General features: G+C 44.0%; 1 protein-coding gene across 2 annotated transcripts in view; it reads left to right on the top strand.

Moving 5' to 3' along the window:
• LOC310987493 (uncharacterized protein) overlaps nucleotides 1–15,304 on the top strand; it is a 102,986-nt gene that overhangs the window by 8,794 nt on the left and 78,888 nt on the right. For both annotated transcript variants that reach the window (XM_083973776.1, XM_083973775.1), the window contains exon 2: nucleotides 13,619–13,662. In XM_083973776.1, coding sequence (XP_083829902.1) covers nucleotides 13,630–13,662 — 33 coding nt within the window. In that variant the 5' untranslated portion in view covers nucleotides 13,619–13,629. The remainder of the gene's footprint in view (nucleotides 1–13,618; nucleotides 13,663–15,304) is intronic.

Raw genomic sequence — 15,304 nt, 5'->3', positions numbered from 1 at the left:
TCCAAACATAATTGTAAATTTTGTTTTGTCATAAGCAGACATTCATGCAAAATAATACAATTAAAAAACATGACATTTCAACAGATTTATTTGTAAGTAGAACTTTATCAAGTTTTAATTCTTGTATGAGCAATCAGTTCTTTTACTGAACAACAAAAACATGAATGTTGAGTAAAATATTACCACTTATTAAGGGCCAACCTTCAATTTAGTACATTTTGGATTTATTCCCATATATTCCCATTAATTCCCATGGAAAGTTTCCAACTTTGAAAATTCCCGGAATTTTGCAACCCTATGTACAGTAGATTACAACCACTGGCTAAGATGCCGTTCACCACCACACAACACAGTTGACTTCGATCCAAGAGCCTTTGGTCGGCTTCAGCATGGAATTGCGGTAGGTGTACATCAGCATCTTGCCGATCAACACACTGCTGCTCCGGTTCTATACCAGGACCCCCGTTCTAAACTTTTTCAGGCAGGTTAATGTACTCCAGTTTTGCTACGCTTGCTTCAGGTTTGGAGCAGGTGCTTTGGAAAATTAGTTCCGTCTCAGTCAGGTGGATGGACATCACCGTGAAATACTGGAACACAAGGAGCTAAATGAATACAGACGATGCTGTGGACTGTGATGTTTCAGTTTGTTCCCAGGCCAGCCCTTCCAGCTGGTAGGTGGGTGAACATGATGTGAATCAGACTCTGAGGCCTTCGAGACGTCAACCAGCTCAACACCTCTGCTACACTTCCATCAACCTGCTGTGTCACCCTCACACCAGAGGACTGTTGAAGTGTCCACCACTGCACTGATAAAGGCTGTCTGAGGCTGATACTGACATCATGGAAGAGTTGACACGTCCAGTTCTAACACCTGCTGGTGTTTAAGGTGGAGGAGAGCTCAACACCCTGCAGCCTGACAAAACATGCATACGGTTTCCAAACACCCTGCAAATTCAGGAAACATCTTCAGCTTCACAATATGCGCTGCACACATTTTCATAAGGATCCTGTATTTTCTGAAAATATATACTGGTACTATTGAAGAACGGTGACTAATGCAGTTTGCAGTGGAAAGACGAAGACAAAGCTGTCAGTGGACAGACTCTAAAATGATGTCAGACATATCTGTGGTAGTTCAGCTCTCTGGTATGACTCGCCTGATCCAGGTCCAGCCAGAGGTTATATACTATATCCTCCTGCTAATGAAGGGTGTTTAAAATTGTTAAATATTTCGAATAATTTGTTGAATGTTCCTGGTTTATGAGTTAGCAACATTATTATGACTAGTTTGATGGTGATGAGGATGATAAAGACAAGTTGTTGTGGGACAAAGTTCACCTGAGTATAAGACATGGAGGGTGTGAGGAGCAGGGCCTTGTGCAGTTGGACTTGTCTGTGTCTTCAGTCCTGAACCTGATAATAAACAAAGTCTCTATGATTTGTTCCACAATATATCCAGCAAGAGAGGAGTGGGCCACCGGAGCGACAGGAAGTGATGGCAGTTCATTGACCTCAACATTTAGCAACCCATAATAAGGACATAAGGTGATTGAGGACCATGAACGGCTGGTACCTGTAACACCAGGTCATTTAAAGGGATACCTATTTTCTACTCACTGTCATGCCAAGGAAGGGTTTGGAGAACTTAAAGGGACAACGAGGAGTTTCTCCAGCAAAAAAAAAAAGCGACAATAAAAAAGTCTCACGTTAATGTGGATGAATCTACACTACCCACACTTGTTAATGGGCCCATTTTCGATAAATATATTGTTTTGTCTCAATCGTTATTTTGTTATTATTAGTGGTGGTGGAAATGCTGGGCGAGCCAACCAGCGTTTCTTTACTTTCGGTTTTGTGGCGATGAGAATGTGGTCATGAGAATAACGCAGCCGAATCACCGTTTATGGTCGGAACTACGACGGTATGTGATCGTCTTCGAACATGAATGAAAACATGAGTCTGTCTTGCGCCGGTCAAAGAATTTCACGGTGCGCGGAGGCTCATAAATGTTGTGTGAAAACGCTTCGCTTTTCCAAAACTCCTCGTTGTCCCTTTAAAAAAAAAAAGAAATTCCGATCAACTTTTTCATGTGGCGGCTTCAGGACACTTCGAGTACAGACGAGCAGTATGGAGGTATTTGGATGTTTCATAGTGTGTGTTTTGGACGATTCAAAAGTGAACTCTATCCGCCGCCATTATATGAAAATCCGTCCCCAGTCGGACCCTCTCTGGAACTCCTAAAGCGTTTTGATAACTCCGAAAGTTCTCCAAACCCTTCCTTGGCATGACGGTGAGTAGAAAATTGGTGAATTATTGATTTTGGGTGAAGTATCCCTTTATCAGAATGACTAACATAATCAGCTAAAGAGAGGACATGTTGCTCTTGCACGAGGCTCGTCCACTAAAGTCGACCGGTGACGGGTGAACTAACAGAATCAATGATGGCCCTGTGTGATCAGTTCCTGCCCACTGTGACTGTAGTCCACTGAGGTGTTGGACAATGTGGTCCAGTGAGGGACAGAGGCAGACAGAGAGAGATTATGTCTCCTTTGTCTGATAGATAACCCAGTCTGACAGCTGTAAAATCAGAGGCTGCCGCTGGCTCTTACTCTGCGCCACACTCTCTCTATACTGCGGCTCAACCGGTCAACAGCACAGTGTAATTTAGTTCCAGATGAGACTTTCACAGCACACACAAGAGTATAGGTTAAGTTTCATTTTGATCGCATCTGAGACACATACTGGAAAAAAGCAGCTCAGAAGGTCAATCAGAAACAGGAAGTCAACTAGTTCAACACAATAACTGAGTCCGTGTGAACTGAGTCAGCCTTCTTGGTTGCATGACAGAAGGGTGATGCAGAATGTAATTTAGAATGGCGTCTCGTTGGCAACAGTAGTGGTTCATTCATTCATTCTACCTTTATTTTAACTGGGGACTTCATTGGGGTAGGGACTCATTTACAGCGCAAGGGATAAATTAAGATGTCGTAGACATGAGAAACAACGATGTTAAGCAGCTCATACATAAAAGTGTCAGGAGACACAATAAAAGCCACAAAAACATTATGAATGAATAAAAAACCTCAACAATTATTAAAATATTAAAATAATGGAGTTCAGATAAGCTAAAACAAGAACATGTGGAAGTGTGATTTAAAGTGTATTCTCAAAGAGTAAAGAGTATTCTGCTTCAGTGGTTCACTATAAGAAAAAGGGGATCCTCCAAGTTTACTGCCAGCACCTGCACAGTCATTGAATCCCCTGACTGTTTGATAAGAGCCCACATTAGAAGGAAGCAGTGAAGTTATATAACAGGGTAAAATATCAATAGGAGCTTCATCAGTGGCTAAAACCCACTGCTTTCAGGCCTTACTTAAAGAGCGGACGTACCAGCCTTGGCATTGGGGTCTAAGTGAAAAAAAAACCCTGAACTACCTCCGGTAATAAATCTTAAAGCAGAGTGATTAATTGACTGTGCAACACAGAGTCTTTGTGGAGCTTCCTCATTGTGCATCATTTTTCAAATTCTGTCAGACTGAGTCTTTGAATCATTCACACACTGGAAACCAAGTCCATTAATGAACGCCCACAGAGCCCAGACCATGGGATGTGTGTTTAGCATCATCATCCGTCAGGAGCTGATCCTGATGAGGCTGAACAGAGGATGTGTGTGTTGTGACTCAGTAATTATTATGTAATGAAGAGGCGTTGTTAGCTGCTGACTGATTCACCACATCATGTATAAGACTCAGATCTGTTGTTGCACTGGGACATGTCAGTGATGAATCCTGACTGACAGCTGATACTCTGATGGTGATGGTGCAGAATGGAAGTGATTGTTACCGGAGCTGCATGCAAGAAGTGTTGCTATTGTAATCTAGCTAACATAAGCATTTACTCACTAGTTTTAGAAGCATCAAACACCATCCCCTACTCAACAGCTGTGTCCAGAGGTGCAGAGAAACATCAGTGTTAACCGACTTTTCTTCTACTTAAGTTAGCATGCTAACTGGCTAGCCTCAGCTCGGTCAGAATGAATTATCACTAACAGTATGATAACTTATAAATAGGCCTGGGACGATAATCAATAAATCAATTAATCGCACGATAAATGAAAATGAACTCGGTCATTTTTCCGGCCTCGATAAATCGCCATGTGCATGCACGTATTTGTTTTCCTGGTCTCTGGCCTCCAACCAGGCTGTATGACAAGAGGCTTCACTCTGTGCATCGGTCTCAGCACCTGGGCCGTTTGTTTTGCAGAATGAAAGGAGTGAACCCTCTTTTCAGTCATCCAGGATCTTTGTTTCCCAGAATGCATTTGGCAGCAACCGGCAGCGCTAGCTGTAAAGCTAAGCAGCTAATTATTTTACCGTCTTGCTGCCGCGCTGTTAACACGTCACTTTTTTACAGTTTTAATATTTTTTCATGCGAGAAAGTCACAGTTTAGGCCCCAGTCTGTGGTCAGTTTATCCACATATCGCCTGTTAGGAGATTTCCTCCGACGTTTTTGGAGCTAATGTGGTAGCAGCGAGCAGGAGGAGCGGGGCTTCCCACAGTCTGCAGCCGTTTGCAGCAGCTCACGGGCCGGTCAACCTCCGTCATTGGGGGAGAAAACGACTAAGAAAACTTATCAGCAGGTTTTTAGAGGTTTACCGCCGGCTGGTTTAATACTTTATAGGAGATAAATGCTAGTCTCATTGATTAAATCTTACATGTCATGTGTGGAAGTCACATTAGTTTGTTTGAATGAAAAGTGGAGCTTCACGTAAAGTTATGACAGAAGAGCTGCACTGCACTGTTTTTTTATTTTTTGTTTATTTTATTTATTTAGGATAGTAGCTATATAAGTTCTTGTCATTCCAATTACAATGTTTAAAAACAATACTCAGAGAAATAAAAGTTTATCACATTTAAAAGGGTCTACTTGCATTATTATGAAATATTATTATTATATTAGTGGTAATTAATTTGTTCTCAAAAAATGTGTCAATAATATCGTTTATCGTCAATAATTTGTGGGACAATATATCGTCCAGCAAAATTTGTTATCGTCCCAGGCCTACTTATAAACAAAGTCTGAATCTGCAGTTTACTGCACTGTGTAAGAACGACACTGATATCTTGAGCTTGCAGTGCTCTCATCACAGACAGCAAGTGATGTCATTGTTGTTAATTGTTGTTGCTCCATCCGGCGGCCCTGCTCCACCCGGTGGCCCTGCTCCATCCGGCGGCCCTGCTCCATCTTTCTTTATTTTTTGTGTCATTGTCGTGTGAGCTACTGGACTAATTTGAATTTCCCTCCTAGGGATGAATAAAGTATTCTCTGCTTCTCTACTCTACTCTAATGAATGTGTGGTGGAGTTACAGGTGATGGGATTCTCTCTGGTTGTTTCTGTGGCATCCATAACTGGCAAACCCAAGCCTTTGTGATACTTTAAGTAGCATAGCTTACACTTATTCTTTGGTTGAACAGGAAGTGGAGCTGTGTTTGACCGTCTATATTCAGGCTCCCGTCTCCACAGCTGCAACAGCAGAGACCCAGGGGTCTGTGAGGGGTCAGGGTTGTAGGAGTTAGGGGTCTGTACTGATGCAGAGCAGCAGCAGCAGCATCTGGAGCTGCAGAGGTGTGTTATAATTAGGCCAGAACAGCTGGAAGAGTGTGACTCTGCAACACTGTGTGCAGCAGCTCGGTGTGAAGCAGCCATGGGTGCAGATCCCGGGGGGGACAGGGGGGACATGTCCCGCCCAATTTCTGAAAAACATGCCCCCCTACCCCCCCAATCCTGACATCAGATCTACACCCCTGGAAGCAGCTCTATTTGCAGCAGCTCCGTAAGTAGAAGCTCTGTGTGCAGCAGCTCTGTGAGGAACAGCTCTGTGAGGAACAGCTCTGTGAGCAGCAGCTCTGTGAGGAACAGCTCTGTGTGCAGCAGCTCTGTGTGCAGCAGCTCTGTGTGCAGCAGCTCTGTGAGGAACAGCTCTGTGAGCAGCAGCTCTGTGCAGCAGCTCTGTGTGCAGCAGCTCTGTGTGCAGCAGCTCTGTGAGGAACAGCTCTGTGTGTAGCAGCTCTGTGAGGAACAGCTCTGTGAGCAGCAGCTCTGTGAGGAACAGCTCTGTGTGTAGCAGCTCTGTGAGGAACAGCTCTGTGAGCAGCAGCTCTGTGCAGCAACTCTGTGTGCAGCAGCTCTGTGAGGAACAGCTCTGTGTGTAGCAGCTCTGTGAGGAACAGCTCTGTGAGCAGCAGCTCTGTGCAGCAACTCTGTGTGCAGCAGCTCTGTGAGGAACAGCTCTGTGTGTAGCAGCTCTGTGAGGAACAGCTCTGTGAGCAGCAGCTCTGTGTGCAGCAGCTCTGTGTGCAACAGCTCTGTGAGGAACAGCTCTGTGAGCAGCAGCTCTGTGTGCAGCAGCTCTGTGAGGAACAGCTCTGAGGAACAGCTCTGTGAGCAGCAGCTCTGTGTGTAGCAACTCTGTGAGGAACAGCTCTGTGCAGCAGCTCTGTGTGCAGCAGCTCTGTGTGCAGCAGCTCTGTGAGGAACAGCTCTGTGAGGATCAACTCTGTGAGGAACAGCTCTGAGGAACAGCTCTGTGAGCAGCAGCTCTGTGTGTAGCAACTCTGTGCAGCAGCTCTGTGTGTAGCAGCTCTGTGAGGAACAGCTCTGTGCAGCAGCTCTGTGTGCAGCAGCTCTGTGTGCAGCAGCTCTGTGAGGAACAGCTCTGTGAGGATCAACTCTGTGAGGAACAGCTCTGTGAGGAACAGCTCTGTGTGTAGCAGCTCTGTGTGTAGCAGCTCTGTGAGGAACAGCTCTGTAAGGAACAACTCTGTGAGGAACAGGTCTGTGCAGCAGCTCTGTGTGTAGCAGCTCTGTGAGGAACAGCTCTGTGAGGAACAGCTCTGTGCAGCAGCTCTGTGCAGCAGCTCTGTGAGGAGCAGCTCTGTGCAGCAGCTCTGTAGCTCTGTGAGGAGCAGCTCTGTGAGGAACAGCTCTGTGAGGAACAACTCTGTGAGGAACAGCTCTGTGAGGAACAACTCTGTGAGGAACAGCTCTGTGAGGAACAGCTCTGTGAGCAGCAGCTCTGTGCAGCAGCTCTGTGCAGCAGCTCTGTGTGTAGCAGCTCTGTGAGGAACAGCTCTGTGAGGAAAAACTCTGTGAGGAACAGCTCTGTGCAGCAGCTCTGTGTGTAGCAGCTCTGTAGCTCTGTGAGGAGCAGCTCTGTGCAGCAGCTCTGTGAGAACAGCTCTGTGCAGCAGCTCTGTGTGCAGCAGCTCTGTAGCTCTGTGAGCAGCAGAGGACAGTGGCTGAAGGCAGGATTAGCAGCTGCTGCTCCACTGCTCCCTCCCTCCCGTCCCCCTCCTCCCCCTGTCTCCCTCTCTGTCTCATTCCTTCCATACCAGACATACCATCTGACCAGCTGAGTTAGTCTCTGTGTTCAGAGTCAACATCGCTTGTATAACACATAATTACAACAAGTTGTGGAGGCACAGGCTCTCTGCTCCTCTCCCCACAACTGTGTGTGTGTGTGGCTCAGCACTCTTTATGGCTGCCTCAGAGTGGCGTTGTGCGTCCTCAGTTGTGCAGCAGTATACTGTATCTTAAGCTCCATCTACACACAACACTTATGTGTTTACTACTTTTATTTCCGATCAATGAAACCATGCCCACTAGATAACACAGTAAAAAGCTGTGTGCACACAGATGTTTTATAAATCTCATCTCCGGCACATTCCTGCACTGTGTGTGTTTACAGTCCATATCACTGTAGTGCATCTTTACCGGTGACACTGGCATCAGCAACAAATATTTTGAAACCTTCCTCTACACAGTAAAACACGGTTACTGATGTGTGAAGACTAGTTGCCTGACTGAGTCTTCTCTTCATGTATTGGAACTTGTATGTACAAAACGAATGGCCTTTTTTAGGGCCTAAACATGATTTCTATTCAGACCCCACAGCTTTGGCCACTGCATTCCCGTGTCTTATGAACGTGTCTTGAATTCCAATAAGACTGAATGGAAGCTGTTCTCCTAGTTCCCATCATTGTCTTGGTAGAACACAGTGAACACATTGAAATTGTCACCTATAGATACCTGTGCAGTTGGTAAGATGCATCATCCACCCATGTGGATCACCTTAAAAAAAAAAAGGCTTTCAGTACAGGAATAAGTCTTGTACTTACAATCTCTAATGATACCTGTCCTACTGTATGTTAAAGGGATAGTTCACCCAAAATTGAAATTTCACTCATTATCTACTCACCCCCATGTCGACTAAGGGCTGGGAGAAGTTTCAGAGTCCTCTGTGGCTTCTCTGAGTTACAGGGGGTCTCGGCATAGCAGTGAATGTCCATATAACGGTTGCAAATGGATACCAACTGTCTTCTAACAAAAAGACACACCAAAAAACATCCAAATACCTCCATGCTGCTCGTATGTAATGTATGTCTTGTATTGAAGCCCTGAAATGCGAAATTGTCCCGAAAAAGTATTTTTCAAGCTTGTTTTGTAGTGGAAGCTTCTGGAAGCTCCTCCTCCCGGTTCGTCAAATTTGGACGAACTGGGAAGAGGAGCTTCCGCTACAAACAAGCTTGAAAAATAGACTTATTTAATTTTTTTCGGAACAAATTCGCATTTCGGGGCTTCAATACAAGACGGACATTACATACGAGCAGCATGGAGGTATTTGGATGTTTTTTGGTGTGTCTTTTTGTTACGAAGAAAAGTGAGCTCCGTTCTCAACCGTTATATGGACATGCACTGCTACGCCGAGACCCCCTGTAACTCAGAGAAGCCACGGAGGACTCTGAAACTTCTCCCAGCCCTTAGTCCACATGAGGGTGAGTAGATAATGAGTGAAATTTCAATTTTGGGTGAACTCTCCCTTTAAACATTAATGCCATGTTGAAGCCACGTGATGTTTCACTGTGCTCTGTAATTGCATTGCACTTTATACAAAATAGTGGGATGGCCCTCTCTTTCTATTCACAGAGAGCATGGCTGCCTCTTGTGTATGTACAAAGCACTCTGAGGCATCTTCATCTGTATGACATCTTCACTAACATCAGATTGTTTAATCCGTGTGTGAACAGAGAGTTAGGGAAGACTGCTTTCTTCCTGTGTGGTCCTGATAAGTGAAGCAGGCTCCAGGACTCACTTTCACTGGACTCATTAAAACAGGATACTGCTTCAAGACACATTTCTCATAGATTGATCATCCTTTCTGTGGTGTCTCTACTTTGCCTGAAGGTCAGTAGACCAAAACGTTGACTAAATAAAAGAGCTTCAAGTGAGTGCGGGAGCAAGTGTTGATTTTTTATGTTCCACTTTGCCTGAACCCAATGTTAATGTAGATTTCATATTTATTCTGTATGAATAACCTGTATAATTTTGTGACCAAATTTTCCACAGTTTAATTGTATTTTTACTTTTATTTAATGATTTATTTATTCATGTTTATTGTTATAACCGTGTTGTATTGTTTTAATTGTGTTTTAATTGTTTTAACTGTGTTTTTATTTTATTTTATTTATTTGTATTAATCTTAATTTTTGGTGGCCCATTACTGTTTTTATTACGGTAACTGCCTTGTGGAATGCTCTGTAAAGCACATTGTGCTTCCACATGCTGAAATGTGCTAAATAAAGCTTGCTTGCTGAACCAGCTGCTCTCTGAGTGTGACAGCAGGTAGAGGACAGAGGCTGAAAACAGCTGTGTCTCTGACAACAGCTGTTGTTGTCAACTGCTGGAGGTGATGCTGATTAGAGGTCACAGAGTGAAGCTGTGGCTCTAAAGAGACAAAACAATCAAACGTGTGATGACGCAGAGTTCAGCTGGTTCATCGCTGAAATTATGGAGCAGTTTTGGAGTGTTTGAAATAACTGCAGTGTGTGGTGATGAATGAAAGTGTAAGTGTTTCAACAGAGGTCTTCAGAGGAAGAGGGTGAATCCTCATCCCATAGCTCGTGCTGATCCGGATATGTAGGTGACAACAGAGCAGAAAACCAATCAGAGTCTGTGTAAATGTTTTAAAATGAGCTGTCAAGTCTGTATGTCTGGAATGATGAGGTGACTGCAGTGTGATAATACATGCCTCTGCTGTAGTTTCCACCTCTCTGAGTGAATCTCCTATAATTAGACCAGCTACAGCTGATTTATATAGAGACTTGAAGTATCTCAGCGGCTCTTCACTGCAGCTCTGGATGTGAAGGCAGAGGTGATGAAGCTGATCTCTGCTTCCTGAGACTGTGAAGGCCTCAGCACCAGTCTGATCCTCTGTGTCACAAACTGGCTCAGTGAATGTGAGAGGAGAAAGGAGATCACATAAAGTCAAACCAAGATCTAAAACACAAGACAAACACACACTGAGATGTGGAAGCCTGCAAGTTTAGTCGTGGAGGCAGTGAATGGATAAGTGGTATAAAAGAAAAAAACAAAACGGATGTCAGCAGATGGAAGTAGGAGAGATCAAATGAATAAATGGTCTAGCTTTTATACAGGTGAGCAGCATCAGCTGACAACCCTAGGTGAACCAATCAGCTGCTGAGTTTGCCCAGAACAACCTCCAAGACAATGGTAGGAGATTAGCTAGATGGCTGAGCATCCGTAAATTTGTTTGGCCATTGATTTATCTGCATTTTTTTCTACATAGAGACAGAAGTGAAGAAGACAGAAATATGAGGTGACCCTGTTTGGTGTCACTGATCACATCAGCAATGGAGACCAAAATATCAAATGAAGATGTTGTGATTTCTGTTGTGTACAGTTCTACCCTGTCTCTGTCAGACTCAGTCAGGCCACAGTCTGAGAGGACATTGATGCAGTGCAGTCATGCTCCCTAGAGGATGAAGCTCACTGACAGTGGGTTCATTGACTCCTCCTTTTTCTTATTTAATGTTTCCAACAAAGTCTTCCCAGAGATTTGAGATACAGCTGTTTCCTTACAGGTTTGCTACAGGTGGTTTGTGTGGTTTGTAGGTGTGTAACAGGTGGTTACCGGAAGAATAGGTTGACTCCAGGAGGTTTTTAAGTTACTTCCAGGAAGGTATTGGTTGCTTCCAGGAAGTTTACAGGTGGTTACAGGAAGTCTACAGGTGCTGGTTTAAAGGTGATTTTGGTGTTACTTCCAGGAAGTTTGTAGTTGGTTCCAGGAAGTTTCCAGAGCATTCCCAGGAAGTGTATAGGTTGTTTCCAGGAAGTTTACAGTTGTGTTAAAGCATGGTTTACAAGAGATTTACAGTTGTTGTTTTTTTGTGGACCTCTGCGTCTGGGTATACGACTGTCATCAGACAGAATGACATCTCTTTTTCCATCATTCAGATCACGTGAGCCGCCCTCACACTCATGTATGAGCAGCATGAACAGCCGTGTTTCTGTCAGGAACAATCAGACAGTGTGCGTGTGTGCGTGCGTGTGTGTGTGTGTGTGGGTGGGGTGATGAGATCATCATCTGTGAGTGTGTGAGAACAACTTGTGAGGGTCCTCTGTTTCCTGGTCATGAATGGAGCAAATACATCAGTGCAGATGTTTGGTGCTGACCCCAAGTCAGTGTCTGTCACTATGTCTGTCACCATGATCTTTGCTTCTGGCGGCTGCAGTCTCCTGACCTCACCTGAGCCAGACTCACTTAAGACAGATGAAGATCTGTATCAGACCACTAATGACCTTTGTTTTGCTCCTGGTCCAGGGGAACCCAGGAATGTGCTGTGTGGCTACCACTCCTTGCTCTTCCACAGAAAGTACAGCATCAGAGTTCACACTATCTTAAAGGGATACGCCAACATTTTTTTTGTGTCTTGCCTCACTCCCCGAGTCCATGACCAGCAGATAGACACCATCCTTTCGACTGTGCGTGCAGTAACAAGGGAGATAGAGCCCCTATCGCCCATAATTAGCTTAGCTCAAATGCTGGAAGTGTATAGGTAGTGTTAGCCTGCCTTCTCCCTGAGCCGAAATCAGCAGTCAGAAGCTGATTTCATTTTATCTCTAAACTCTGTAAATATATCACTTTATCCACATTTCAAACATTTTTAGGCGAGAAAGTAGCCGTTTAGATCAGCAGTGTGTCGTTAATTTGTCTAAATACCAGCTGTTTACAATTTTGTTTGGACGAATTCGGCGCTACTCAAGCTAGCCGTTGTGACCAACGCACTTCCGGTTACTTTCACAAAATAAAACACCCGTGGCCCTTTACATACAGAAAACCATGACGATAGAATTTGTGCTTTTACTTTGAAATAGGAAGCTAACCTACCCTCGATGTAGCTAGCTTGAACCAAAATAAACCGTCTTTGCTTGAACCCTCCGTTTTGACCGATCTGGTCCCGTTACCGGCATTTGACCGCTCAAGATGCCTTACCGGAGAGTTTTGTCAGCTCTGAGACGAAGATCGGCCCGCCGGTTTCTGTTTAGAGTTGCTGAAGAGTTTCTCTGATGACTTTAGGTGGAGGCAGGCTAACACTACCCATACACTTCCAGCATTTGAGCTATGCTAATTACAGGTGATACAGGCTCTATCTCCCTTGTTACTGCACGCACAGTCGAAAGGATGGTGTCTATCTGCTTGTCATGGACTCGGGGAGTGAGGCAAGACACGAAAAAAAATGTTGGCGTATCCCTTTAACGCCGCTGACAGAGAAAACGAGATAAAAAGAGACACCACAGACCATGACACAAACATGTCACATGTCCTGACCTGGAGCTACAGGAGTTGTATACACAGTTTATACAGCGCTGCCTTATGATTGACTGATTGGATAATTACATGAACACTTGGCTGACAGGAAGAAACCTGCGACAGTGCACCGACAACTGTTAATTGTACCACTGAAAATAATAACACAATGGTAATGGTGTTATTATGTACCATTATATTATGTGTTATTATGTACTTTTAGTTGTTAATTGTTACAACACAGGTCCAGGAATAAAAAATAATGATAATACAAGTTAAGACATACTTTAAAGTGTTGTTGAGTGATTATAAAGTGACATGATATAGAATCATAGCTGTGTTTCAGGAAAACGACTTAAGCTGCCCGGTCAGGACAGCTGTTAGCAATGACTGCTGCGTAACACGTCACTGATGAGCTGTGATGTGATTCATAGGAAAGGCGGATCACAGGTGTAACCGACCTCACCACCTGTTGCTCTGCATCTGTGGACAGAAACCTCATGAAAACAGCCTGGAGAGTCTGGCTGTAGACTTACTGTAGACAAAGACAGAGTGTCTGGGAACCTGTCAGTCCAATCAGATATGAATAGCACAGAACACGCCCAGCTCTGACACCAATAAACATGCCGATATATCTGGCAGCTGAATATCCCTTCCTTGCATTAGGAACCAGTGTTACAGGCTCTCTGTGATGGTTTCAGGTGTTCAGAGTGTGCGCAGAAACAGGAGTGTCACACTCTCAGGGATCCTTTCACCCGGATCCTTTCACCTGTCAGATGTTGCTACAAGTTTCAAACTGTCTATTTCTTTGTATCAGATTGTCTGTGTAAACTGATGAGCCTCAGACTCATTCAGCTCAGTGTCCTCCTGCCTCATCTTGTTTTATGTCATGAGTTTGTGTTCCTGGCAGTCGATGCTCACGTTTCTGTCTCCTGTGTTTTTTTTCTAGAGTCCAGCGCCATGAAACTGAACCCCAAACAGGCTCCTCTCTATGTGAGTACCCAACACTGCAGCATGCTGTTACCTCAATGCAGCTGTAGGTCATGATAGGCCCTGTTCACATCTGGTACAAACATCTGTCTCAGCTGATCCCATCTCAAGTGGTAAACTCAAAGTACAGTTGTGAACGCACCAGGGCTGTTCGATTTTGCTCAAAAATAAAATCTCGATTTTCTTCTCTGAAAAATCGATTTCCGATTACGATTATGATTTTTTTTTGTTAAATGACAAACTATTTGTGCTGTTTGTTTCTTTTTAAATGGACCTAATGGACCGTGAGAGCTAGAGCAGAGTAACTGTGTAGTGGAAAAGGGCCGTTGGTCTTTTTGGCAACGAAATCCTCACTGGTCTTAGCAAAATGCCGACATGCTTGTTTCCAGTGTGTGTGGAGAGCAGTGGGAGAGCGTGATGGGAGGAAGGAGGCAGCAGTCATTACCATAATTCAGCGCAGCCCAGATTCATGTACGGGGGCTTACTGTAATTACCCTAGTTAGAGTAAAAAATCGATTTTTACGATTTAAAAAAAAATCGGTTTTTACGATTCAAAATAATCGCGATTACGATTTTAAATCGATTAATCGAACAGCCCTAGAACGCACCCAAGAATCTGATCACTCAGACCACATTTGGAGGCAGATCAGTGAGGATCCATGTGAACAGTAGTAGCCTACCAGGTCTGAACAAGGCCACACAGACCTGCACTGCTGTCTCGTCATCTCAGTTGTTGGGCTGGTGCAGGTTGGTTTTGACTATTTCAAAGATAACCAAATCCTCCGTTAGCCACAGTTAGCCTCTGTGGTTGTTGTGCAGTGTAACAGCTGCATCTCCTCTTTTGTTCTCTACTTTCTGAGTAATGATGGAAAGATAGCATTTAACACAACAATCTGTTGTGTAGCACCTACCTACAGGACAGAGATAATAAACTAAACTCATCAATACAGTCACAGTTACAGTATCATCAGTAATACACCATCATCAGTAATACAAATTCTTCAGTGATAATGACATTGTCTTATCTGTTCGTTTGGCACATCTTAATTTCCCTATTCACTGCTCACTGCTCAGCCTTCACTCTTCAGTGCTCAGTCTTCACTCTTCACTGCTCACTGTTCACTCTTCATTGCTCACTTTTCACTTTCCACTGCTGACAAGGTTCAGATAAACAATGGTTGGTGGCTTTAACAAGAAAGAACAAGTGGTAAGACTCAACAACGTTATGGCCAATTATTAAAAAATACAATATTATCCCATTGAACACTGTGGGCAGTATTTTGTCCCTGTTGAAGTTGAGTCTTGATGGTTTTTTGAAACATTTCACCACTGGTAAGACTGGTTGGATGGTGGATTGAATCACACGTGAAACCTGATGTGAGGGTGATTTACATAGATATAAACATAAACCTGTGAGCTCTGTTAAAAGAATAGTTCACCCAAAATTCATATATCATTGCATATCAGTGTCTGTGCTATAATCATGTGTCAGTCACTGATGTCCATAAATAATGATGTATCAGGCAGCTCTAAGCCTTAAAGGGATAGTTCACCCAAAATTGCACTCATTATCTACTCCCCCTCGTGTGGACTAAGGGCTGGGAGAAGTTTCAGAGTCCTCCGTGGCTTCTCTGAGTTACAGGGG

This window comes from Trachurus trachurus (genome assembly GCF_905171665.1).
Source record: "Trachurus trachurus genome assembly, chromosome: 6".
Taxonomy (NCBI): Eukaryota; Metazoa; Chordata; class Actinopteri; order Carangiformes; family Carangidae; genus Trachurus; species Trachurus trachurus.
This window is presented reverse-complemented; position numbering and strand designations above follow the sequence as displayed.